Source organism: Elephas maximus, chromosome 10 (genome assembly GCF_024166365.1).
Source record: "Elephas maximus indicus isolate mEleMax1 chromosome 10, mEleMax1 primary haplotype, whole genome shotgun sequence".
Classification (NCBI taxonomy): domain Eukaryota; kingdom Metazoa; phylum Chordata; class Mammalia; order Proboscidea; family Elephantidae; genus Elephas; species Elephas maximus.
This window is the reverse complement of record NC_064828.1, coordinates 61,947,727-61,974,141: the sequence shown is the minus strand read 5'-3', so window position 1 is coordinate 61,974,141 and position 26,415 is coordinate 61,947,727. Positions and strand designations below refer to the sequence as shown.

The 26,415-nt window shown below is 37.3% G+C and overlaps 1 protein-coding gene across 3 annotated transcripts in view; it reads left to right on the top strand.

Moving 5' to 3' along the window:
- The window catches only part of POLE2 (DNA polymerase epsilon 2, accessory subunit), a 39,139-nt gene that overhangs the window by 7,780 nt on the left and 4,944 nt on the right, over nt 1-26,415 (top strand). For 2 of the 3 annotated variants that reach the window (XM_049899442.1, XM_049899440.1), the window contains exons 2-18: nt 82-182; nt 2,500-2,575; nt 5,377-5,454; nt 5,584-5,677; nt 7,478-7,552; nt 8,119-8,202; nt 8,818-8,874; nt 9,994-10,042; nt 10,614-10,686; nt 12,130-12,302; nt 13,046-13,135; nt 13,298-13,352; nt 14,125-14,184; nt 14,269-14,346; nt 17,261-17,369; nt 18,212-18,388; nt 20,200-20,267. In XM_049899442.1, the coding sequence (XP_049755399.1) occupies nt 2,511-2,575; nt 5,377-5,454; nt 5,584-5,677; nt 7,478-7,552; nt 8,119-8,202; nt 8,818-8,874; nt 9,994-10,042; nt 10,614-10,686; nt 12,130-12,302; nt 13,046-13,135; nt 13,298-13,352; nt 14,125-14,184; nt 14,269-14,346; nt 17,261-17,369; nt 18,212-18,388; nt 20,200-20,267 (1,385 nt within the window). In that variant the 5' untranslated portion in view covers nt 82-182; nt 2,500-2,510. The remainder of the gene's footprint in view (nt 1-81; nt 183-2,499; nt 2,576-5,376; nt 5,455-5,583; nt 5,678-7,477; nt 7,553-8,118; nt 8,203-8,817; nt 8,875-9,993; nt 10,043-10,613; nt 10,687-12,129; nt 12,303-13,045; nt 13,136-13,297; nt 13,353-14,124; nt 14,185-14,268; nt 14,347-17,260; nt 17,370-18,211; nt 18,389-20,199; nt 20,268-26,415) is intronic. The other variant, XM_049899441.1, reaches the window with a different exon arrangement.

Sequence of the window (26,415 nt, the reverse complement as noted above, 5' to 3'; positions counted from 1 at the left end):
GAATGTTTGCCAGTTTTTGCCATAAAGTTTTTTGCCTCAGTTGTTGATGACTGACCTCATCTTTTCTTTCCCTGTTATCAGTGAAGCCATTAAGTATCTCACGGACACTCTTCAATCTATCAGTGAATTAGAGCTTGAAGATGCACTGGAAAAGATCATCGATGCTGTGGAAAAGCAACCTTGTAAGTAAAATTTTCTGGTAACTCTTAAATTGGTATTATAGTTCTCAGCGCTCAGTTTAATTTATAGATTTAAGTAGAAGTTAAAATTCAGTATTGAAATGTCACAGTGCTATGAGCCATAGGAGTGATAGCCCTTCTTCCCAAGGAGTAATACCTGTAGTTCAGTTGGAACCTCAGGATGTTCCCAGAGACTCTTTTATAGTCTTTCACCCCTCCTGGAGCAGGCACAGACACCTTTCCTCTCTGGCTCTTTTGTACTTCCGATTTTGATTGGATTCTTTTTGGGTACTTTGTCTCCTCTGAGTGCCTATTGTGTCTTACTTAAGTTGTTGATGTTGTTAGCTGCCACTGAGTTGGCCCCCAGCTCATGGTGAGCCCATGCACAACTGAATGAAATGTTGCCTAGTCCTGCGCCATTGCAATCACCAGTTGTGGATCGGACCAGTGTGACCCATAGGATTTTTATTGGCTGAGTTTCAGAAATAGATTGCCAGGCATTTCTTCGTAGTGTGTCTTAGTATGGAAGTTTCACTAAAATCTGTTCAACATCTTGGCAACATGCAAGCCTCCACTGACAAGATGAGTGGTGGCTATGCATGTGGTACATTGGCCAGGAATCAAACCCAGGACTCCTGTATGGAAGGCGAGAATTCTACCTCTGAACCACCACTACCCTCTTTATTTAAGTTAAACTGAAAAACCAAACCTGTTGCCCTTGAGTCAATTCCCACTCATAGCAGCCCTATAGTACTGAGTAGAACTGCCCCATGGGGCTTCCAAAGCTGTAATCTTTACAGAAGCAGACTGCAGCATCTTTCTCCCCCAGAGCCACTGGTTAGGTTCAAATCACTGACTTTTTGATTAGCAGTTGAGTGCTTAAATTAGGTACTCATAAAAGTTGGAAGAAAAAAAAAAAGCAGAGAAACTCTCCCTTCTTCCTTTAGCCTTTCTCTGGGGATCTTTCTGTTAACACATACTTAACCTATACCACAAGTGCGGGCCTACAAAGGAGAAAATGCTGTTCTCCTGGGAAAAAATGTCCAGTGTTTCTAGTGCACTGAAGAGCAGACGTGAGTACAGGTCACTCTCTTATGTTGCATAGACGCTATTTTCTTTAATTATATATATTTTTCTTCATGAAACAGGTTCCACGATATAGGAAAAACTGTTATTATATCTCATTTTCACTTTCAGAATTTCAAATATACCTTTGCTTTAAAAAATGCCTTTACAGTTGAAAGTTTAGGAAACAATACTTGTCCTTATTACAAATTAAGCTGGCACAGAATATTTTGCCTAAGAACTTGCCAAAGTTAAGGGCGCCTACTCTGGAATCAGGCCTGGGTTTGTGTTGCTCCCTCCTACCCCTTGTAGTTGTGTTCTTGGGAAAGTTACTTAACCTCTTGAAGCTGCACTTTCCCTATATGTAAGATATGAGCATATTAACATCAATGTTAGAGGACGTCTAACTAATGGGATAACGCTTGTGAAGTACTGAACATAGTGCCCCACATTTAGTAAGTGCTTCATAAAGGAGCTCTGGTGGTGCGGTGGTTAAGAGCTATTTGGCTGCCAACTAAAAGGTTGGCAGTTTGAATCTACCAGCTGTTCCTTGGAAACCCTGTGGGGCAGTTTTACTCTGTCCTATTTTTTTTTTTTTTTATAGGGTTGCTATGAGTTAGAATCGACAGCAACCAGTTTTTTTTTTTTTTTGGTTATGGTTACTATTAGGGTGCCCTGGTGATGCAGTGGTTAAACACTCAGCTGAAATGTCAGTGGTTCGAACCTACTAACTGTTCCGTGGGACAAAGATGTGGTAGTCTGCTTTCATAAAGATTTACAGAATTGGAAACCATATGGGGGGAATTCTACTCTGTCGTATACGGTCACTCTGAGTTGGAATCAACTCGACCGCAATGGGTTTTTAGGATTGTTGCTATCATGCCTATTGAAACAGCAGCTGTAATAAAGAGTTATACAAATGTATCCTTGAAATGGTATTATTTCCAGATATTAAAACCAGGATCTTTCAGAAGTATTTACATAAATGAATTTATATTACTAAACAGTATTTGAAAGTTAAGGTCATTGCCTTTATATTAAGGTGTTAGAAGTGTATTTGAATGTGAAAAATTAAGGTATTAGAGGTATAGCTTTCGTTTTTGTTCTGACCTAATATATTTTTCCTCCTAAAAGTTATGAAATGAGAATCTCAGGGTTAGTGTTTGCAGATTATTTTTAGGTAAAAAAGCTATCTGCAGAAAGAAGTAATTTTTATACTTGTTTTTAAAATTTGACTTTGAAATTCTCTTTTCAGTGTCATCCAACATGATTGAACGATCTGTAGTGGAAGCAGCAGTCCAGGAATGCAGTCAGGCAGTAGATGAAACTATGTACGTGGATATAATTAGCTTTCCCCCCTTTGGAAATGTTGAGTGATTATTTTGAATTATGTTCTTGGGGAAATAATTAGTGGTCAGCATGTCCACAGAGGGAGCTGCAGTTATTTCTAAATGCGTCATTTCAAGTAAAAGCCTGCATTATAAACTTTGTTGTTAAATGACTCATCTTTACTATTTTGTCCTAGCATTTGAGATTATTGTGTTCTTTGTACCATTCCTAACTTTTGCCACATACCCAACTGATCTGATGTCATATTTTATATGCTATGAATGAATTGAATTAAATATTCAGAAGTTTGATTTACTTTTGTTGTCATGTACTATGAATGAATTTAACTGAAAATTCAGAAATGTAAATTACTTTTGCTCTTAGGAAAGTGCTGAGCTCAGATAACTTCACCAACTTAACTTGGGTTACACAGTGAATGGCTAGTCAGGGTAGAACCTCAGTTTTAAGACTGTTTTCACTATTTTATGCGATTGTTAACCGCTGGCCAAGCTCACAGAGACCCAGTGCACAATGAGATTGGGCTGTTGTGATCCATGGGGTTTTCACTGGCTGATTTCCAGAAGTGGATCACTAGGCCCTTCTTCCTTTCGTTCGTGCTGTTAGAGCTTAGGAATTTATATAGCAATAATTTTTCTGGGTCTTATTTCCCTTAGTGTCTCTCTTTCTTTTCTCCTTTGAACATGATACTTCTTTCCAAATTCATGAAGATTAACTGGAAGGAAAATGTCTGGGGAAATGGGCAGAGAAACCATTTTCATTTTAATAGTTCTTTCCTATTTGGGACAGTGAAGATGATTGAAAGAAGCAATTAGCCTTATTTGGGTCAATAGCTTTCATCTTTTTCTTATCAGAATTTACTAGGCCTGCTAGAAAATAGAGAAATTGAGGAATTTTAATTTTTTTTCTTGTAAACTCACTGAAGATACTAGAGCACAGTGACATACCCCTAAAGCCATCATTAGAAATTCAAAGTGATTTATCAAAGTTTAAGGATTATAATCCTAAAATAGACATTAAAGTTACCTATTGCTACTGTCAAGTTGTTTATATACTAAAGCCAGCTGATGTTTAGTGGTCCAGTGGGGGCCGAATGGTAAAAGTTCTTTGCACCTTCCGTTATTAGAAAGTCGTTATATCATAGCGCAAGAGGCTCTCATTTTTTTTTTTAAATTGTGCTTTAAGTGAAAGTTTACAATTCAATTCAGTTTCTCATACAAAAAGTTACACACACATTGTTATGTGACCCTAGTTGCTCTCTCTACAATGTGACAGCACACTCCTCCTCTCTGCCCTGTATTTCCTGGTTCCATTCAGCTAGCTCCTGTCCCCATCTGCCTTCTCATGTTGCCTCTGAACAGGAGCTGCCCACTTAGTCTCAAGGATCTACTTGAGCCAAGAAGCACAGTCTTCACCAGTATCATTTTATGTCTTATAGTCCAGTCTAATCTTTGTCTAAAGAGTTGGCTTCAGGAATGGTTTTAGTTTTGGGCTAACACAGAGTCCGGAGGCCATGTCTTCTGGAGTCCCTCCAGTCTCAGTCAGACCATTAAGTCTGGCCTTTTTACTAGAATGAGTTCTGCACCCCACTTTTCTCTCACTCTGTCAGGGACTCTGTGTTATGTTCCCTGTTAAGGCGGTCATTAGTGGTAGCTGGGCACCATCTAATTCTTCTGGTCTCGGGTTGATGGAGTTTCTGGTTTATGTGGCCCTTTCTGTCTTTTGGGCTAATGTTTTCCTTTTGTCTTTGGTGTTCTTCATTCACCTTTGCTCCAGGTGGGTTGAGACCAACTGATGCATCTTAGATGGCTGCTTGCTAGTTTTTAAGACCCCAGACACCACTCACCAAAGTGGGATGCAGAACATTTTCTTAATAAACTTTGTTATGCCAGTTGACCTAGATGTCACCTGAAACTATGGTCCCCAGACCCCAGCCCTGGTACTCTGTCCCTTGAAGGAGGCTCTCATTTTGTAGATAAAAAAAGGTATGACAGGTTAACTTGCCAAGACTGATCCACTAGAAAATGGTGGAAAAGCTGTGCCTGAAATCAGGTTATCTTCAAGTCCACTGATTCTCTGCTATTGTATACTTATTGCTCCTGCCAGAATAGCGTGATCTTTTTTTGACCATTTTCAGTTTGAGGGATAAACAGATACAATTTTAGGGAAAATCTTCCCTAAAGTTCCATTTAGGTTGAAATGTTTATATGATGATGCTGCGGAATTTTTTTTCTTAGTTCAAACATGATTATGTTATTAACAGTTGATTAGAAGTAAATTATTTTGTTGATTTTTATTTTCCAGCACTCTAGGTCTCAAGGATATAGCCAAAAGTTTTGGGGCTCTTTATCTATTACACAACTTTTCGTGGGGCACTTTTGCATAATATTTTGGATTAAGATTATTGGAAATTTATCGAATTCTTTAATAATATTATAGTATAACTTACAATAGTACATATGGAGGGGTGTGTTTCAGATGTGACATTTTTATACTTATTTGTTCCTTTTCAACAGATGCCATTATTAGTTAGAGGTTAATTTAAAAATCTTTTTTGCTTGAAAGTATTGAGCAGTGATTTTTTTGTGTCTTGAAAGGGGAATGCATGAGCTAATATTCTACTCCTGTATTATTTTTTGACACTGTGACAAATTGTGTCTGTCACCTGAGAAAATGTGAAAAGTAAGTTCCACACAATGTAAGATTACAATGCAAGTTTTTATGTTCACCTAGAGTGTTAAGTTTTAGTGAATCAGGCCTTGTGTTTTTGTGGGATGTTTTTCAGAGATCATATTTTCAATATCATAGGAGCATTTGATACTCCACGTTTTGTGTACAACTCAGAAAGAAAAAAATTTCTTCCGTAAGTATGCCATCTATTGACTTTAAGTTAATTTCAAACGTACCTTTTTCAGAGGGTAGTCTCATGTTTCATTTTTGGCTTACTTTTGTGCATGATGATAGTCATATGTAGACATTCCTTTTTTTCCAGTCTGTTAATGACCAGTCACCCTGCACCAAATTTATTTGGAACAGCAAGAGATAAAGCAGAGCTGTTTCGTGAACGATATACCATTTTACACCAAGTAAGCTGGGGGTGCTGAAACAGGGTTTGGGGATAGTTAAAGGATGAAATCTTATAGTCGAAAGTTCTTCATTCAACAGGCTGTTTTTGGGTTCTTTATGTTTGAGACTATATAGAAGATACAGAGATAAAAAATATTCTTTCCCTTTAATGATGATGATAAAAATAGTAGCTAATGTTTATTACATGTTTTTGATGTGCCAGGCACTATGTTTTACACTTTACAAATATCACTTACCTCATTTAATTCTCTCAACATTAATGTATGGATCTTAAAAAAACCAAACCTACTGCCGTTGAGTCGATTCCTACTCGTGGCAACCCCATGTATTAGAAGCTATTAGTATCCTCATTTTACAAATTAAAAAAAAACTGAGGCCTAAAAGGGTGAAGTAACTTTCTCAAAGATCATACCTGGTAAGTAGAAACAGGGTCTGATTCCAGTCTGTCTCACTCTGGAGCCCAAGCCTCGCTACTATACTATACTGCCTTCGAGTAGCTTACAGCCTAGGAAATTAAAGCCATTTGCCAAATACAATATGAAGTAGAATTTGATGAGTGCTGTAAAGGAGATACAAGCAGATTGGCAGATTGTACTCAGCAGAAAAATCAGGGAAGGCTTCAAGGAAAAGATGGCATTTGGCATGGGCCTTGATTGCTTTGCTCTTGTAGAAATGGGGAAAAGGTGGTGGTAAGAGAGTGAACAAAGGCACAGCAAAAGGAAAAAATGGATTATGTCAGGAAACGATGAGCCATCACTTCACTTTCTGTAAAGTGTGAGGCCCGTGAAGTGGAGTAACATGGGATAAGTTTGGAAAGGCAGACTGGAACCAAATCATGTGCGTGCCTTGAGTGGCATTCTTGGGAATTAAAACTCGGTTCTTTTGGTAGGTGAGTCACCAGGTGGTGCAGTTAATGCAGTCTGTTGCTAACCGAAAGGTTGGTGGTTTGCATTTACTCAGGCACCTCAGAAGAAAGCCCTGGTGATCTACTTCTGAGAAAATCAGCCATTGACAATCCCGTGGTACCCAGTTCTACTCCGACCCACATGGGGTTGCCCTGAGTCAAAATCGACTCAGCAGCAGCTGGTTTCTCTCGATGGGAGGAGCCTTGGCACACTGGAGAGAGTCAGTCAGAGCTGGGTTTTTCTGAGAACTTCCTCTATCAGAAGATTTTGAGATGAGTGTAAGGGAAGGCTTATAGGAGGCTGTGATATTAGTATACATGTAAATGGTCGGTCGCCTGGATGAAGGAAGCGGCGAGGGAAAAATGAAAGAGGAACAGGACTGGAGTGGTAGAAACTGTAGTTCATGATGATGGATTGGATGTGATGAGAAGGGAGGGGGTGAGAAATCAAGGATGATTAAGGTTCTGAGCCCAAGATAGAACAGTAGAATAATGGTGATGTGTTAACAAACTGGCAAAAGAGAATGTTTAGGTGAGATGATGGCCGGTTCTGTTTTAAACATTGGAGTTTAGGTTGCCAGATGAAATGTGCATCTGGAGCTGAGATCTGGCTGGGTAGAGCAAGATCTGGGAGACATCTATATACGGTAATAGATGACGCTATAGGGATGAGATCCCTGAGTGAAAGAGAGATGCCAGAGAGAAAAGGGAAATGAATAGAACTTGGGGAGCAGGGATAGAATTTGTGGGGCTGGGCCAGGATAGGGTTTTCAAATTTATTATAAATAGGTAAGGGTAACACTAGTTTAAGGACAGTGATCCATCAGGGTACTATTTTAATGAATCAGGACTGAATGTCTGTTTCAGTAATTCATGTGACTTTTCTTTTTTATAGAGAACCCATAGACATGAATTGTTTACTCCTCCAGTGATAGGCTGTCACCCTAATGGGAGTGGCAGCAAATTCCAGGTTAGAACGTTATCCTAGTCATTTGTGGAAGGGTGGTGTGTGAGTATACGTGTTTAATATTTATTGCTTCATTCTAATTTATTGAATTTTAAATGAAAATAAACTCCTGGTAACTGTTTAACTAACTGACTGACCTGGCTGTCTGTCCAGTGTTCATGCCTAGTGTCCTAGCTGCTTCAAACCTCTGGTAGAAGCTACTACTTCTTTCTGACCAAATAAGATAAATAAAACTGGTAAATTATTTTCTGTATTTTAAAAATAAATGTAATTATCCCAGGGTACTTATTCAAAATGATATGATATGAAACTTTAAAAAAAATGAAACTTAAGGGATTGGTAAATGTCCGAGTTGATATAGTGTTTCTTTAGGCATAATGCTTCTAGGCCATCATGCATTTGGTATTTTTTTATAGGATAAAATTAAACTTTCTAAGATTTATTTGATTTTCTAATATAAATTAGCTGTAAATACTGAAATGTGCACCAGCATTTACATGTTTATAAAAATGTTGGTTTCCTAAAAGAATATATTTTCAAACCTTAAGAATTTATTTTGTTTTATTTAGCTTAAAACAATAGAAACTTTACTGGGTAGTACAACCAAAATTGGAGATGTGATTGTTCTTGGGATGATAACCCAGTTAAAAGAGGTAAGTTAAACTTAATAAGCATCAAACTTTTATTTTCACTATTCAAATTGATGAAATGTCAGTTACATATAGCATTTCTACAGAGGGTACAGGGATGTTTTCTTTCATTTAAGACTTCAACCTTTATTCCGAGTAACCTTGTCATTCGTGTTCAGTTTCCTGAGTAGACATCAAGAAGGAATGTCTCATACAGGTGACCAGTTTGTGTAGCCTGAAATTAGTCCATCAGTAACCTCTGATTGAACTGAGAGGACAGAGTTTCTGGACAAACAAAACTGCAGACCACATCCTGGTCCTTTAGAGGCTCTGTTAGGTGAAGGTAAAACCCTCTTGGTGGTAGCCAGCTAGTGCACCTCTTGGCATCTCTTGCTACATAGCAGCCATTCCCCAAGGTATCTGTGAAGAGTCTTGAGTCTCAGTTGTCTCAGTTATGTGATTAGCCTGAGATTGCCAGTCTAGTAAATGGAAAAACCTGGACGAGGAAGTCTGATTTTTTTTTTTAATCTGTTGTTCACTTTATTATGTTCCATTGTCAAAACTATCAGTATTTCAGTTATTTTGTCTTAGTATTCATTTCTATATTAATGTGGATATTTTTCTTTTAATTATTTTTAGGGAAAATTTTTTCTGGAAGATCCTACTGGAACAGTACAACTGGATCTTAGTAAAGCTATATCCTTCACTTTTCTTTATTCTTTTAAATCTATTTTAAATGAATAGGGGAAATTGATCTTATACCATTTTCAGATTTACCTGTTTGGGTTCCCAGTAACTTCATACGGTGGTGGCATAAGGATATAGAGAACACAATCCTAAACAGGGGCAAAAGAACTTTAACTCCTCCATATTTTGAGAATCCAGACAAAACACTGGGAAAGTTTCTGACATGCTAAGAATATTCTGTACTGTCAATATAAGTAGGCTGCATCTTGGAATTAACCACTGAGACATTTAAACCTATAATTTTTAAGCTATAATCTGTTCACAATTCTAAATGCTAAATTTTTAAATTTATTATTTGGGAGTCCTTGGCTCAGTTATCTAGTGCAATTATAACAAAAATGCCACAAATGGATGGCTTTAACAAATAGAAATTTATTCTCTCACAATCTAGGAGGCTAGAAGTCTGAATTCAGGGTATCAGCTCCTGAGGAAGACTTTCTCTTTCTTACTTGGTTCTGGGTGAAGGTCCTTGTCATCAATCTTCCCCTGGTCTAGGGGCTTCTCAGCGCAGGGACTGTGGGTCCAAAGGATGCCCTCCACTCCTGGCCCTTCTTTCTTGGTGGTATGAGTCCCTCTCCTCTCTGCACAATTCTCTCTTTTATAACAAAGATTGACTCAAGATACAACCTAATCCTGTAGATTGAGTCCTGCCTCATTAACATAACTGGCTCTAATCCTGCCTCATTAACATCATAAAAAAACCAAACCCATTGCTATCCAGTGGATTCGGACTCATAGCAACCCTATAGAACAGAGTAGAACTGTCTGCCCCACTGGGTTTCTAAGGAGCAGCTGGTGGATTCCAATTGCCAACATTTTGGTTAGCAGCCATATTTCTTAACCACTGTGCCACCAGGGCTCCAATTCTATCTTAGTGGTAGGATTTACAACACATAGGATAATTATATCAGATCACAAAATGGTGGACAACCACACGATACTGGGAATCATGGCCTAGCCAAATTGACACGCATTTTTGGGGGACACATTTCAATCCGTCATAGTCCTTTTGGACTCAGACTTTATCAGTGCCTCAAGCATAAAATTATCTTCCTCAACTGTTGATACCAGTTCCATAATGGTTTATATACAGAGGCATGCTTTGTCTTAGCAGAAGGTAAGTCAGTATATGTTCTTCCTTCACTCCTCATCATTCTGCAGTAAAACCATTTAGAGATTGGTTAAAATATGTTAATGTGATATAATTTGGGAGAACATTGATTATGAGAGTATACTTTTGACAGCAAACTCTTAGACTGCTATTAGGCATGGAGTTTCTATCTGGGGTGATAAAAAGGTTCTGAAATTAGGTAGTGGTGATGGTTGTACAACTTTGTGAATATACCATAAAAACTGCTAAATTGTACACTGTAAAACTTTACAGATTTACCTAGGGTCATAAAATAAAGCGTTTCCTAATCTGTGTACCTAAACTTTTTGTAGTTCAACATGTATTGTGAAATAAAAAGATGAGAAGTTACCTTCTGAATATTATTTCTATTTTTATGAGCTTTAAAGTGAGACTATCTAAGGATCTGAAGTTATTCTGTAGCTTGACAGCTTCTATAGTTAGCATACAGGGATGAGACTATAGCCGAACATACTACTTTATGTTTCAGAGTGTTGTCCTTTCAAGCAAAAAGGAGAATTGAACAAATGAAAGTGACTTATAACATATCTTTTTTCAGGTTGGTTTGAAGATCAAGTGTTTCATGTCAATGCATTTGGATTTCCACCCACTGAACCCTCTAGTACTACTAGGTATAAAAATGTTTGATTTAAACTCATAGGAATTTTGTAATACTAGCAGTAGTGAATATAGGATAGTATGCCATATCTCAACTATTGCAAGGCATCAGACATGTGTCAAAATGGAAAGAACAATGGAAAATGAGAGCTGGAACTCTGTTTTTTGCATAACAGTCAATGCTAGCAGAGTGACCCTAGGTTCGTTGCAGTAACATCTCTGTGCTTCGGCTTTAACTGGAAAAGATTTCCAGTCTGCCTGTCTTGCTTATCTACAGGATTGCTGAAGAGTTCATGTGAAATTAGAGATAGGAGAACAGAAGAATGTAATTCCCATGTAATTATAAAGTTCTGACTTTTGTATTATACTACTAATGAGTGAAAGTCCTAGGAGACAGATTTACAGCTCCTAAATACAAAGAAAATCTTCCAACTCAGAGATCCTGTAGGACAGAGTAAAACTGCCCCATAGGGTTTCCAAGGCTGTAAATCCTTACGGAAGCAGTCTCCCACATCTTTCTCCCCAGAGCAACTGGTGGGTTTGAACTGCCAACCTTTCGGTTAGCAGCCCAGTGCTTGGATGGCTCTAATTTTATGAAGATTTTCTTTATATTTAGGAGCTATAATCTGGAAAACCTGGTTGTACTTCTTCCAAGACAAATTTGTTCGTTCTTTTGGCTGTCCATGGTATATCCAATATTTTTCACCAACACCGTAATTCAAAGGCATCAACTCTTCTTCAGTTTTCCTTGTTCATTAATAATTACCCAGAAAATTAGCTGATTACAAATTTGATAAGTTCTACAAAGGAAAAATGCGGGATGCTATTTGAATATATAATGGGAATATCTAACCTCTTTGGGATCCTCAGGGGTCGCTTCACTGGTTTAGTAACATTTAAGCTGGGAACCACAGGGTGTCAGGCCGTGCGGAGTAGGCATAGCTGCAGAGGCCAGGCATGTGCAGATTACCCCATTTTCTATGACCCTTTCTTGTCAAGCTTCCAGTTTCCTTCCAAACTTTCACAGTTCTGGGATGTATGTTAGCCTTTGTTCACATCCTGAATTCCTGAGACATGAAATTGCTTGGTCAAATGGGTAGCACATTGCTGAGGCTTCTATTACATATTGTTCAAATGGAGTACTCATTTTTTCCTACATTCAACTACGTAGGAAATTATGATTTAATTTTTACGTTAGTCAGTTTTAAAAGGCACAGATGTAGCCAATTATTTTATTTACTGTTTCTGTGATACTTCCTGCCTCATTTTAGGAAATTTAAATTAAGTTTGTTTTTTAAAGTGCTACAATTTACAAATATTACATTTTCTTGGTACTATTTAAATTGGTGGGAAAATAACCTTATTACATAGTAAGCTAAACTTGTAAAATTAATAGAAAAATATCTCCAACAGAATATAGGATAAAAGATAATAATTGGTATTTTATAATTACCTAGGGCCTACTATGGAAATATAAATTTTTTTGGAGGACCTTCTAATACTTCTGTGAAGACGTCTGCAAAACTAAAACAACTAGAAGATGAGAACAAAGATGCCATGTTTGTGTTTATATCTGACGTTTGGCTGGACCAAGTAGAAGTATTGGAAAAACTTCACACCATGTTTTCTGGTAGGTGTTATTTTCTTCTATTCCCTTTTGAACTCTTGATAAGACAGCTTATATCTTAAAATGAAATTCTTTTTAAAAACGTATCTTTTTTGAGTATTCTAGTTTTTAAAGAGCAATGATCCAGCAGTAAGATACTTTAAATAAGATTTCATCTAAAAGACTTATTTTTTTACATTTGAAAAATAGATGTATGCGTGTGTATGTGTATTTATGATAGATAAAAATTAGTCCTGAATATAGTATGGCTAAAATTTTTCAGCTGCTAACCAAAAAGTTGGTGGTTCGAATCCACCCGTGGGTCCATGGGAGGAAGATCTGGCAATCTACTCCCATAAAGATTACAGTTTACAGAATCCTATGGGGCAGTTCTGCTCTGTCACACAGGGTTCCTATGAGTTGAAAATCGACTTGACAGCACCCAACAGCAAGAGCATAGTACAAGAAATTAGATAAGAGCTTTGGGCTTTGAAAATCTGACAGAACTGGATTTAAGTTCCAGCCTAATACTTTGGGCAGGTTACTTAACTGCTGTAAGTCTCAGCTTATAGGGACATTGTAAGGATTAAGCCAATGCAGGGCCTGGCACATAATAAGTACTCAATAAATGAATGCTATTATTACTATTATTTTAATAATACGTTGTTATTAAATTAGTTTTTATTACTAAAAACTCATGGCTAATGGGCTTTTAATCTGATTTCTAGACTAGAAAAGTGATGTTCATTTATCCTTTTATTCTTCAGGTTATTCACCAGCACCTCCAACCTGCTTTATCCTGTGTGGTAATTTTTCATCTGCACCATATGGAAAAAATCAAGTTCAATCTTTGAAAGGTATTGAGGTCTATTTAATAAGAAGTGTTTATTTATATAAATGGATAGGAAATGATTTGTATCATTTTAATTTTATTAAAATATGTATAATTGTATCTAATCAAATAGAATTTTTTATGTGTGTATATGCAAACTAAATTTTATATCCCTTTAAAATTTTAGATTCTCTAAAATCTTTGGCAGACATAATATGTGAATACCCAAATATTCACCAAAGGTAATGGTCTTTATTGCTATATTTTTTACTTAAATGATTTTGTTTAAAAAAAAAAAAAACCTTAGTTTTATATTGGAACCTTGGTGGCATAGTGGTTAAGAGCTTGGCCACTAACTAAAAGGTCGGTAGTTCAAATCCACCAGCCACTCCCTGAAAACCCTATGGGGCAGTTCTACTCTCCTGTAAGGTCGCTGTGTGTTGGAACTGACTCGATGGCACCTAACAACAACAACAGATTTTATATCAGTGGTAAGAAACTAATGGAAGAAAAAGAAAGTTGAGAAAATTAATGGAGCTAAGAGATGTAATTATCCTTATATCATGATAATGTACATTATACCATACTAGAGATTTATAGTGAAAAATATTATAAGTAACAGTGATAATTTCAACCATATTTTGAATTCCTTGGTGATGTTACTCCAAGGGTCTAGAGTTGCACTGCTCAGTATGATACTAGCCACATGTTTCTTTGTAAATGTAAACTAATTAAAGTTAGATAAAATTTAAATTTCAGTCCTCAGTCACACTAGCAACAGTGCAAGTACTTGATAGTTGGACAGTGCAGATATAGAACACATCTGCCATCATAGAAAGTTCTGCTCATTGCTAGTCTAGAGATTTTTAACAGTTCATTAAAGTGTGTAAAATTAAAAAATTGTTTTTAAATTCATGATTCAGTTAAAGGCAATAACTTGTTTTTAGACTATTTGATAGGGCTGGAGAAACAAACAAACAAAATTTTAATAAATTATGTTGAATTATGCTACAGTAGTCGTTTTGTGTTTGTGCCTGGTCCAGAGGATCCTGGATTTGGCTCCATCTTACCAAGGTAAGTTTTATTCAAATTTTATTATTAAAGAAAATTTTGTAAAATTTTAAAATATATACTGCATCACATAAATTGTTTTTGTAGGCCACCACTTGCTGAAAGCATAACGAATGAATTCAGACAAAGAGTACCATTTTCAGTTTTTACTACTAACCCTTGCAGGTAACTGCCAGTATTTTATGTTATAGTTTTTTTTCTTTCATGTAAAAATGAACTCTTTTTTAAAATTAATCTCTGAGTTTTGACTGTTATGGAATAAATATAAAAAGGAAATTAAAAAAAAATTTTTAGGTTCCTCAAAGCTTTGAAAAAAAATTTTTTTGAAATAATTTTTATTGTGCTTTAAGTGAAAGTTTACAAATCAAGTCAGTCTCTCACACAAAAACCCATATACACCTTGCTACACACTCCCAGTTACTCTCTCCCTAATGAGACAGCCTGCTCTCTCCCTCCACTCTCTCTTTTCGTGTCCTTTTCACCAGCTTCTAACCCTCTCCACCCTCTCATCTCCCCTCCAGGCAGGAGATGCCAACGTAGTCTCAAGTGTCCACCTGATCCAAGAAGCTCACTCCTCACCAGCGTCCCTCTCTAACCCATTGTCCAGTCCAATCCATGTCTGAAGAGTTAGCTTTGGGAATGGTTCCTGTCCTGGGGCAACAGAAGGTCTGAGGGCCATGACCACCGGGGTCCTTCCAGTCTCAGTCAGACCATTAAGTCTGGTCTTATAAGAATTTGGGGTCTGCATCCCACTGCTACCCTGCTCCCTCAGGGGTTCTCTTTTGTGTTCCCTGTCTGGGCAGTCATCGGTTGTTGCCAGGCACCATCTTGTTCAAAGCTTTGAAAATTTTAAAACTATATTTAAATATTAACTATTAGTGAATTTAGAAGCTTGAATAATGGATGGAGATTTTAAAATACCCAGTGTAAAAATGGTTTGGTGGCAGTGTCTGACCTCCTTCAGCTCCACAAGGGGGAAGGAGAACCAAGATAAGAGCGCAAGACCGACTCCTATGAGGTGGAGGCCAGACAAACCTCCTCTCTCTGCCGTCGTTATGAATTCCATCACTAACTGTCCCTCGCACAGCACTCTACTTCTCTGCTGGGTTGGATAATTCATTGCAATGCCCACACAGAACTCACAGACCATACTCACGATTATGGGGTTTATTAGGGAAGTAGCAGTTATAATTCAGGCTCAGGAAAACTCAGGATACAGTTCTTCCATCAGGACAGCCTCATTCCAACTGTGCGCACAGGCATGCCTCTCCCTGGCCCTAGGCCTCTCCCCAAATGCACTCAGCTTTCTCTCTCTCTGTGGGCCGGGAAGCCCACTGCACCGTCTCCTGCTGCCAGGTCTTTCCCTGGTCTCTCCTTTATTGGTGGTGGTGAGTTCCTCCTCTCTGCTCTAGAATTGACTCTCTTTTAAGGCAAAACTGACAGCCCCCTTGGGGCTGTATGATGGGCCACAATTACTCCATCATACAGTCCTGCCCAGTCACCTGGGTGGGAGTTACAAGACCATGGCTAGAAAGGCCGCACACAAAAGTAATTAATCGTACCACGTATAGTCTCATTACACATCATTTTTAAAAAGTTATAATGGGAGAAAGAAAAGATTACATATCTAATTTATGTGCTTCTCACTGTAATCATAGAATCTTACTGTGGAAATACCCTAAGATTCAGTCCCTGGATCTTCTCTCTTTTCTGCTTACATTCACCCTTTCATTGACCTTATCCTGTCCCATGGCTTTAAATACCTCTCTCCCAACCTCCAGACTCATATATCCACTTGACTACTCATCGTCTCCACTTGGATGTCTAATAAACAACTTAAAACTCAACACCTGATTGTCCAAATCTGTTCTGTAGCCTTCCTTCTTAGTTTTTGACACTTTTATCCTACCAGTTGCTCAGGCCAAAAACCTTGAAGTTCGCCTCACATCCAGTTTTTCAGGAAGTCCTGTTAACTTGAAATCTATCCAGAATCTGGTCACCTCTCTACATCTCCACCATTACCACCCTCTCTGTTCTTCTCTGGATGGGATTAGTGTAATAGCCTCCTAACTGGTCTCTAGCTTCTACCCCTGCCCCTCTGTATAATCTTTTTTTTTTTTTACTGTGTTTTAGGTGAAAGTTTGCAGAGCAAATTAGCTTCTCATTAAACAATTAATACACAAATTATTTTGTGACATTGGTTGCCAACCCCGAGATGTGTTAATACTCTTCCCCTTCTCCACCCTTGTTTCCGTATTTCCATTCATCCAGTTTTCCTGTCCATTCTTGCTTTCTTGTCTTTGCTTTTGCAGGGGTTCTGGATAATCTATTCTTAATGTAGCATCAGAGTGATCCTTTAAGACATAAGGCCTCCTTACTGATCCTGAAAGAAGGAATCCCTCATGTCATTCAGTAAAAGCGCAAATCCTTGCAGTAGTAATCAAGGCATGATCTGGCCCCTATTACCTCTCTAATTACCTCTCCTCTTACTTCCTCCCCTCTCCATCTCCTCCAGCCACACCACCCTTATTTCTGTTCCTCAAACACACCAGGCATGTTCAGTCTTAAGGCCTTTGCTATACCTGTTCTCTCTGTCTGCGATATTCTTTCCTTGGATATCTGCTTGACTAACTCCCTCACCTCCTTCAAGTCTGTGCTGCAGGTACACTTCTTAAGAAGCCCTGACTGTCCTGATCATCTTACTTAATACTCCAGCCTTCCAGACCCTCACTCCCCTGGTGTGATCTCCCTTATTCTGTTTACATTTTCCATACACTTCTAACAGACCATAACATTATCCTGTTTATTGCTTGTTTCCTCCACCTTCTTCCATCTCCCATTAAAATGTAAACTGCATGAGGTCCGGGATCTTTTTGTTGTATTCATTCATGACTTGAACAGTGCTAGGTACACATTAAGAGCTCAATAGATATAGAATAAATGGATGAATAGATTCTGGTTGAATTTTTGCTGTGATTTACAATTAGAAGTAGGATGAGTTTGTATAACAAAACATTTTGCCTTTAAAATTATCTCATGTTTTTTCTGAGAAAGTCAAAGTCACCTATTTTCATTTCAGAATTCAGTATTGTACACAGGAAATTATCGTCTTTCGTGAAGACTTAGTGAATAAAATGTGCAGAAATTGTGTCCGTTTCCCTAGTAGCAATTTGGATATTCCTAATCATGTAAGTTAAGTCTTCTTTCTTAAACTACCTAACATGTTGCATTATATAAAATTTTGTTAAACCACTTAATAGTTTGCTTTTTGGTTAGAATGTCTGTGTGGTTCAAAATAATTTGAACATGATTTTATTCTATAAAGTAAGTTGGTGTTTCTCAACTTTCCTACTGAAATATCCCCAATGGCAGAGGAAAATCCACAATAAGCAGGAAATTTCTTTGAAGCTTCCTGTTTTACCTTTAAAATTCGTAAACCTTACGTTATATACTTTAAAATATATATACATTTATTTTAATAAAATGTTCTTATTTGTCATGTTTATTGCATATTTCTTATGATATGTCCACATCAGGTTTAGCTTGTAGCTTTAAGCTCCCTGACACATGTGTTAATCCATTGATACATGTCCCACCATTTGAGAAGTACGGAAGTAGGTGATACAAAACGTTTTTATTATTTAATTTTATATTATTTAAAGTTTATGTAGGCTAAATATTCTAGGTTTTATTCATGCTATGAAATTATTATCAGATGAACAGAATTAGTAAATGAGTTCAATCAGACAAAATATGTACAGTTGATCTAATATGACTATCCGGGGAAGTGGCTTTTATGGCACCTGGTATTAAATGAAAACCCCTAGATTTTTCCTAAAATACAGGATACTTGATTTCATTTTCTATCAAACATCAGTGATTCCCAGAGCTCGTGTGACTAAAAGCTTTCAAAATTGCTTCTCAAATTTTTCTAATCCTTTTAGTAATTAATGTTTAATTTGAAATTATTTGTTAGGCATTTTAACTTTTACAAATGAATTGAAATTTGTTTTGTGTTTTCCTTTTGTAGTTTATAAAGACTATCTTATCCCAAGGACATCTGACTCCTCTACCCCTTTACGTCTGCCCAGTGTACTGGGCATATGACTATACTTTGAGAGTGTATCCTGTGCCTGATCTACTTGTCATTGCAGACAAATATGATCCTTTCACTATGACTAATACCGAATGCCTCTGCATAAACCCTGTAAGAATGTAGTTAATATTATATAGTTATTATTTGTCAAGACTAGAACATATTTCTTTAAATTTAAAATTTATATTTAATCAAATTACTGTTGGTGTAAAAGTATACTAATGAAACATTGAGTTAGTTTGGCATAAACAGAAAGAAAATTCTTATACACAAACTTTCAATATACTGTGTGACTATAACGTGACTTAAAAAAAAAATCCACCATAAGTTATATATCTAAAAAAGTATTTTCCCCTTCAAAGTAACTTCCTCTGTAGGAACTTTCAGAGCCTATATGTTGTTGTCTTTAAATATATTTGTGGTACTTGTCCTTTGAGAATGATTTTGATTTTTGGAAATTTTCCCAATTCCTAAAAATTCAAGCTTGATGAAAGAGGAAATTTTCATTGGGACAACTTTATTATTTAATTTTTATGGAGAACCTTGAAGTTTCTTCACAATTTCTACAGAAGTATGATTGACTTTTTGAATTTCGGGACTATCTACTACATAAACACTGCTGTGTCAAACAAAATATAATCCTCACTAAGGATTTTTAATTCGCATGCTTCCTTGATGCCTGTGAATTTTAGACTTTAATACTTTTAGCTTCATCTAGGTCATTTCTAGAAACATCATGCCTTATTACCGTATTTTTACACAAATAATGCATGCCTTGGAGGGAGTGGCTGGCAAACAAATGTAGAAGGTGCACGTTATTTGTGCAGAAATACAGCATTGGTTACTGCTTTCTTCAAACTTGTTATTTTGTCTTTCTCTAAGATGAGTTTTTCAACCTCGGTATTATTGACATTTTGGATTGAATAATTTTTTGTTGTGGGGACTGTCATGTTCATTGTAGGATGTTTAGCAGCATCCCTGGCCTCTACCCGCTTGATTCTAGTAGCGCCACAATCAAAAATGTCCCTAGACATTGCCAAGTGTCTCCTGGAGGGCAAAATTGTCCACGGTTGAATACCACAGCTCTATGAGATGAGCAGAATTAACTGATTTGGCTGAAGTTTGTGGCCTAATTTTTGTATTATCTTTATTCACATTCAAATATTCTTTCACAATGAGGCCGTTTCCTTATTAAAATTTAACTGGACATTCTCATAGTTATTGCTGTTTTTCAATACATGTTATTTCTGAATTTTTCCGCTTTTTCTTCCTGTAAACAACCACCTCCTGCAGCATCGTTTTATCTTTTTTACATATACCATTTGGGAAAGCCCAAAATTTGGTTTTGACATTACTTCATCCTTATAAACTTGATATTTATGAATATTTGTCATTGTCAGGCATTGAATTAGGTGCTAGGGTCACAAAGACTGAAATGACAGAGACACTGCTCACTAACTGTGGACTTTAGTAGCAGATGGACCATTGTATATGTGATTATTGCTTAGTCTTTTAGAGCACACTGAAGGAGCATTAGGCCCAGATTTTCACTGAGGGGAGGAGCAGGAAAGACTTTCTGAACATGATGTTTGAGTGTCTCATATGCATATTTAGCATCACATAGTATTGTTTATTTTTCGTACCAAATAGAGCCATTCCTAAGCATTTCCAGTCAAATCTGTTAGCACAACTGTAGCCAACTGAATGATTTTGCTTCAGGTGGAGATACTTTATAATAATACCTTCTCTATAAAGATCATGCAAAAATGTGTCTTGTTACTTTTTAGTCATACCTTTTTACCTTATTTTTAAGTCAAGAATTTGATTAACAAATTCTTTCAATAACCAAGGGATTTGATTTTAAAAATACAAATTATTTTATGGAAGTTGAATATTCACTTACAGGATTTTTCTCTTCAAAGGGTTCTTTTCCAAGAAGTGGATTTTCATTCAAAGTTTTTTATCCTTCCACTAAGACGGTAGAAGATAGGTAAGTATACCTACAGAAACAGCAAGAAGAAGCTTTTTCCTGGTGTTACATTGCTAAAAATCAGATATTCACTAGATGTGTTATTGAGTTTTAAAAATACCAGTGGTGGCCCACAGAGTCCTGGTGGCACAGTGGATAAGCTAACCAAATGGTTAGCAGTTCAAATTTGCCAGTGCTCCTTGGAAACCCTATGGGGCAGTGCTACTCTGTCCTATAGGGTTGCTATGGGTTGTAATCAACTTGACGGCAATGGGTATGGTAACCCACTGGAAATGTTCTAGGCTGAATTTATTGTGGTCATGCTGTGTGACACAGAATTGCAAGTACTTCATGGCATATTTGTGTTGAAATAGATCAAAAACTGTTTTCTGAGGGAAATCTCAAACCAGATGTGGAGGCGGGCTACTTCTCTTACAGGGCGACTCCTGGTGATGCTCTTACTCTAAGAGATCAGCCCTGCCCTCCCTCCATATGGTTGATTCTCAAAGCCTAGGTAATCTGCCCTAAACTGGCAACAAACAAGTGGGGGTGGGTGAATGCTGAGTACAGTGTGGTGATGGTGGGGAGTTGGGTCTAGAAGGAGGTCTTGAGAAAGAAAATTCACCTGAGTGGGTAGTGATTTTCAAAGAGTGGTCTGTATACCACCTGCATCAGAATCCTCTGGGTGTTTGGTAAATATGTTAAATTCCAGGATTCTACCCCAGACTTGGAAGGAGCCCTGGTGGGGTAGTGGTTAAGCATTCAGCTGCTAACAGAAAGGCAGGTGGTTCAAACCCACCCAGTGGCTCTATGGGAGAAAGGTGAGGCAGTGTGCTTCTGTAAAGACTACAGCCTTGGAAACCTTATGTGGCAGATCTACTCTGCCCTACAGGGTTGCTGTGAGTCAGTGGGTCACTATGAGTCAGAATCGACTCCACAGCAATGAGTTTTTTGGAACCCCAGATTTATCAAATGAATATCTAATTGTAGGGACCAGGAATATTCATTTTAAACACTGTTTCCTTTGGATTCAGGCATCCTAATGTGTAATGATTTCTTAGACACTATATTTTGATAAAGTTCCCACTTCCGATTGAGAACAGATGACCAAGTTACCCTCCAGATTTGTCAAAGAATGTAATCTTGAACGTAAAGCTCTCCAATTTTTTTTGTAATTAACATATTTATTCAAATAAAAGTGAGTACAAGTGAAAGAAACCTGACACAAAATGTCATATATCGTATGATTCCATTTATAAGAAATATCCCAAATATGTATATCCATAGAGACGGAATGGAGTTTAGTGCTTGCCCAGGGCTGCAGGAGGGGAGAATGGACAGCTACTGCTTAGTGGATACGGATTTCCTTTTGTGGTGATGTAAATGTTTTGGACCTAGATAGAAGCGGTGGATGAATGTTAATGTACTAAATGCCATTGAACTGTTCACTTTAAAATAGTTAATTTTATGTTACCTCACTTCAGTTAACAAAAAACAGTGGAGTACATGCTAAGTGTTTCAAACAATGCTTAAAAGTATAAAACTGTGAAGGAAATAAACCTCCCCTTCCTGATACCATGATAAACAGTTTATTATACTTCTTGGCAAAATATTGTACATATATATTCTTGCTGCTCAATACGTGGATATTTGAAGTTGATTTATTCTATTAGATACCGTAAATTTTATTCTTGAACCTACTTATTTGACGTATACATAAATTTTTTTTTTTAATTTTTATTGTGCTTTAAGTGAAAATTTACAAATCAAGTCGGTGTCTCGTACAAAAATTTATATACACATTGCTATATACTCCTAGTTGCTCTATCCCTAATGAGACAGCACACTCCTTCACTCTGCTCTCTCTTTTTGTGTCCATTCGGCCAGCTTCTGACCCCTTCTGGCCTTTTATCTCTGGACAGGAGATGCCAACATAGTCTCATGTGTCTACTTGGTTCAAGTAGATCATTCTTCACTATTATCATTTTCTAGTCCGTTATCCAGTCCAATCCCTGTCTGGAGAGTTGGCTTTGGGAATGGTTCCCGTCTTGGGCTAACAGAAGGTCTGGGGACCATGACTACCGGAGCCCTTCTAGTCTCAGTCAGACCATTAAGTCTGGTCTTTTTATGAGAATTTGAAGTCTGCATCCCACTGCTCTTCTGCTCCCTCAAGGGTTCTCTGTTGTGTTCCCTGTCAGGGCAGTCATTGGTTGTAGCTGGGCACCATCTAGTTCTTCTGGTCTCAGGCTGATGTAGTCTCTGGTTTATGTGGCCCTTTCTGTCTCTTGGGCTCATAATTACCTTGTGTCTTTGGTGTTCTTCATTTTCCTTTGCTCCAGGTGGGTTAAGACCAATAGATGCATCTTAGATGGCTTCTTGCTAGTGTTTAAGACTCCGGACACCACTTTCCAAAGTGGGATGCAGAATGTTTTCTTAATAGATTTTATTATGCCAATTCACTTAGATGTCCCCTGAAACCATGGCCCCCAAACCCTGCCCCTGCTACGCTGGCCTTCGAAGCGTTCAGTTTATTCAGGAAACTTCTTTGCTTTTTGTTTAGTCCAGTTGTGCTGACCTCTCCTGTATTGTGTGTTGTCTTTCCCTTCACCTAAAATAGTTCTTGCCTACTATCTAGTGAAAACCCCTCTCCCTCCCTTTGTCCCTCCCCACTCTTGTAACCATCAAAGAATATTTTCTTCTCTGTTTAAACTATTTCTCAAGTTCTTATAATAGTGCTCTTATGCAACATTTGTCCTTTTGTAACTAATTTCCCTCAGCATAATGCCTTCCAGATTCCTCCTTGTTGTGAAATAATTGACGGTTTCATCATTGTTCTTTACTGATGCGTAGTATTGCATTGTGTGAATATACCATAATTTATTCATCCATTCATCTGTTGATGGGCACCTTGGTTGCTTCCATCTTTTTGCTATTGTAAACAGTGCTGCAGTGAGCATGGGTGTGCATATATCTGTTCATATAAAGGTTCTTATTTCTCTAGGATATATTCCAAGGAGTGGGATTGCTGGATTGTATAGTTCTATTTCTAGCTTTTTAAGGAAGTGCCAAATCGATTTCCAAAGTGGTTGTACCATTTACATTCCCACCAGCAGTGTATAAGAGTTCCAGACTCTCCACAACCTCTCCAACATTTATTATTTTGTGTTTTTTGGATTAATGCCAGCCTTGTTGGAGTGAGATGGAATCTCATTGTAGTTTTGATTTGCATTTCTCTAGTGGCTAATGATTGTGAGCATGTCCTCATGTATCTGTTAGCTACCTGGATGGCTTCTTTAGTGAAGTGCCTGTTCATATCCTTTGCCCATTTTTTAACTGGGTTGTTTGTCTTTTTGTAGTTGAGTTTTTGCAGTATCATGTAGATTTTAGAGATCAGGCACTGATCAGAAATGTCATAGCTAAAAACTTTTTCCCATCCTATAGGTAATCTTACTCTTTTGGTGAAGTCTTTGGATGAGCATAGGTGTTTGATTTTTAGGAGCTCCCAGGTATCTAGTTTCTCTTTTGCATTGTTAGTAATGTTTTGTATACTGTTTATGCCATGTATTAGGGCTCCTAGCATTGTCCCTATTTTTTCTTCCATGATCTTTATTGTTTTTGATTTTATATTTAGGTCTTTGTTCCATTTTTAGTTCGATTTTGTGCATGGTGTGAGGTATGGTTCTTCTTTCATTTTTTTGCAGATGGGTATGCAGTTATGCCAGCACCATTTGTTAAACAGGCTGTCTTTTCCCCATTTAACTGACTTTGGGCCTTTGTCAAATATCAACTGCTCATATGTGGATGGATTTATGTCTGGATTCTTAATTCTGTTCCATTGGTCTATATATCTGTTGTTGTCCTAGTTTTTGTACTAGTACCAGGCTGTTTTGACTACTGTGAACATATAATGGGTTCTAAAATCAGGTAGACTGAGGCCTTCTACTTTGTTCTTCTTTTTCAATAGTGCTTTGCTTATCTGGGGCCTCTTTCCCTTCCGTATGAAGTTGGTGATTTGTTTCTCTGTCTAATTAAAAAATGTCTTTGGAATTTGGATCGGGATTGCATTGTATCTGTAGATCGCTTTTGGTAGAATAGACATTTTTACAATGTTAAGCCTTCCTATCCATGAGCAAGGTATGTTTTTCCACTTATGTAGGTCTCTTTTGGTTTCTTGCAGTAGTGTCTTGTAGTTTTCTTTGTATAGGTCCTTTACATCTCTGGTAAGATTTATTCCTAAGTATTTTATCTTCTTGGGGGCTACTGTAAATGGTATTGATTTGGTGATTTCCTCTTCGATGTTCTTTTTGTTGGTGTAGAGGAATCCAACTGATTCCTGTATGTTTATCTTGTATCCTGATACTCTGCTGAACTCCTGTATTAGTTTCGATAGTTATCTTGAGTATTCTTTAGGGTTTTCTGTGTATAAGATCGTGTCATCTGCAAATAGAGATACTTTTGCTTCTTCCTTGCCAATCTGGATGCCCTGTATTTCTTTATCTAGCCTAATTGCTCTGGCTAGGACCTCCAGCACAATGTTGAATATTTCAAGAGTGGTGTTAAAGGGCATCCTTGTTTGGTTTCCGATCTCAGGGGGAATGCTTTCAGGCTCTCTCCATTTAGGATGATGTTGGCTATTGGCTTTGTATAAATGCCCTGTGTTATGTTGAGGAATTTTCCTTCTATTCCTATTTTGCTGAGAGTTTTTATCATGAATGGCTATCGAATTGTGTCAAATGCCTTTTCTGCATGAATTGATTAAAATCGTGAGATTCTTGTCTTTTGTTTTATTTATATGATGGATTACATTAATTGTTTTTCTAATGTTGAACCATCCCTGCATACCTGGTATGAATCCCACTTGGTTATGGTGAATTATTTTTTTGATAAGTTATTGAATTCTATTGGTTAGAATTTTGTTGAGGATTTTTGCATCTAAGTTCATGACGGGTATAGGTCTGTAATTTTCTTTTTTTGTGGTGTATCAGGGATATGCTGGCTTCAAAGGATGAGTTTGAGAGTACTCCGTCCTTTTCTATGCTCTGAAATAGCTTTAGTAGTAGTGGTGTTAACTCTTCTCTGAAAGTTTGGTAGAATTTTGCAGTGAAGCCGTATGGGCCAGGGGTTTTTTTGTTGGTAGTTTTTTGATTACCTTTGCAACCTCTTCTTTTGTTATGGATCTATTTAGTTGTTCTACCTCTGTGTTAGTTTAGGTAGGCAGTGCGTTTCTAGGAATTCATCCATTTCTTCTAGGTTTTCAAATTTGTTAGAGTACAATTTTTCATAGTAATCTGATATGATTCTTTTAATTTCAGTTGGGTCTGTTGTAATATCGCCCATCTCATATCTTATTCGGGTTATTTGCTTCTTGTCCGGTTTTTCTTTTGTCAGTTTGGCCAATGGTTTATCAATTTTGTTAATTTTTTCAAAGAATCAGCTTTTGGTCTAGTTAATTCTTTCAATTGTTTTTCTGTTTTCTATTTCATTTAATTCTGCTCTAATTTTTATTATTTGCTTTCTTCTGGTGCCTGAGGGTTTCTTTTGTTGCTTTCTATTTGTTCAAGTTGTAGGGATATTTATTTGATTTTGACCTTTTCTTTTTTTTGTATGTGTTCATTTATTGATATAAATTGACCTCTGAGCACTGCTTTCGCTGTGTCCCACTTCTGATAGGAAGTGTTTTCATGCTCATTGGATTCAATGAATTTCTTTATTCCAACCTTAGTGTCTTTTTTGAGCAGGGTATTGTTCAGTTTCCAGGTGTTTGATTTCTTTTCCCTGCTTTTTTGTTATTGATTTCTACTTTTATGGCCTTATGGTCAGAGAAGACGCTTTGTAAAATATTTCAGTGTTTTGGATTCTGCTAAGGCTTGCTTTATGTGGTCTATTCTGGAGAACGTTCCATGTGCACTAGAAAATATAGTTGGCTGCTGTTGGGTGGAGTGTTCTGTAAACGTCTATAAGGTCAAGTTGGTTGATTGTGGCATTTAGATTTTCTGTGTCTTTATTGAGCTGCTTTCTGGATGTCCTGCCCTTAACTGAAAGTAGTGTGTTGAAGTCTCCTACTACTATTGTGGAAATGTCTGTCTCACTTTTCAAGCTCTTAGCATTTGTTTTATGTATCTTGCAGCCCTGTCATTGGGTGCATAAATATTTAATAGGATTATATCCT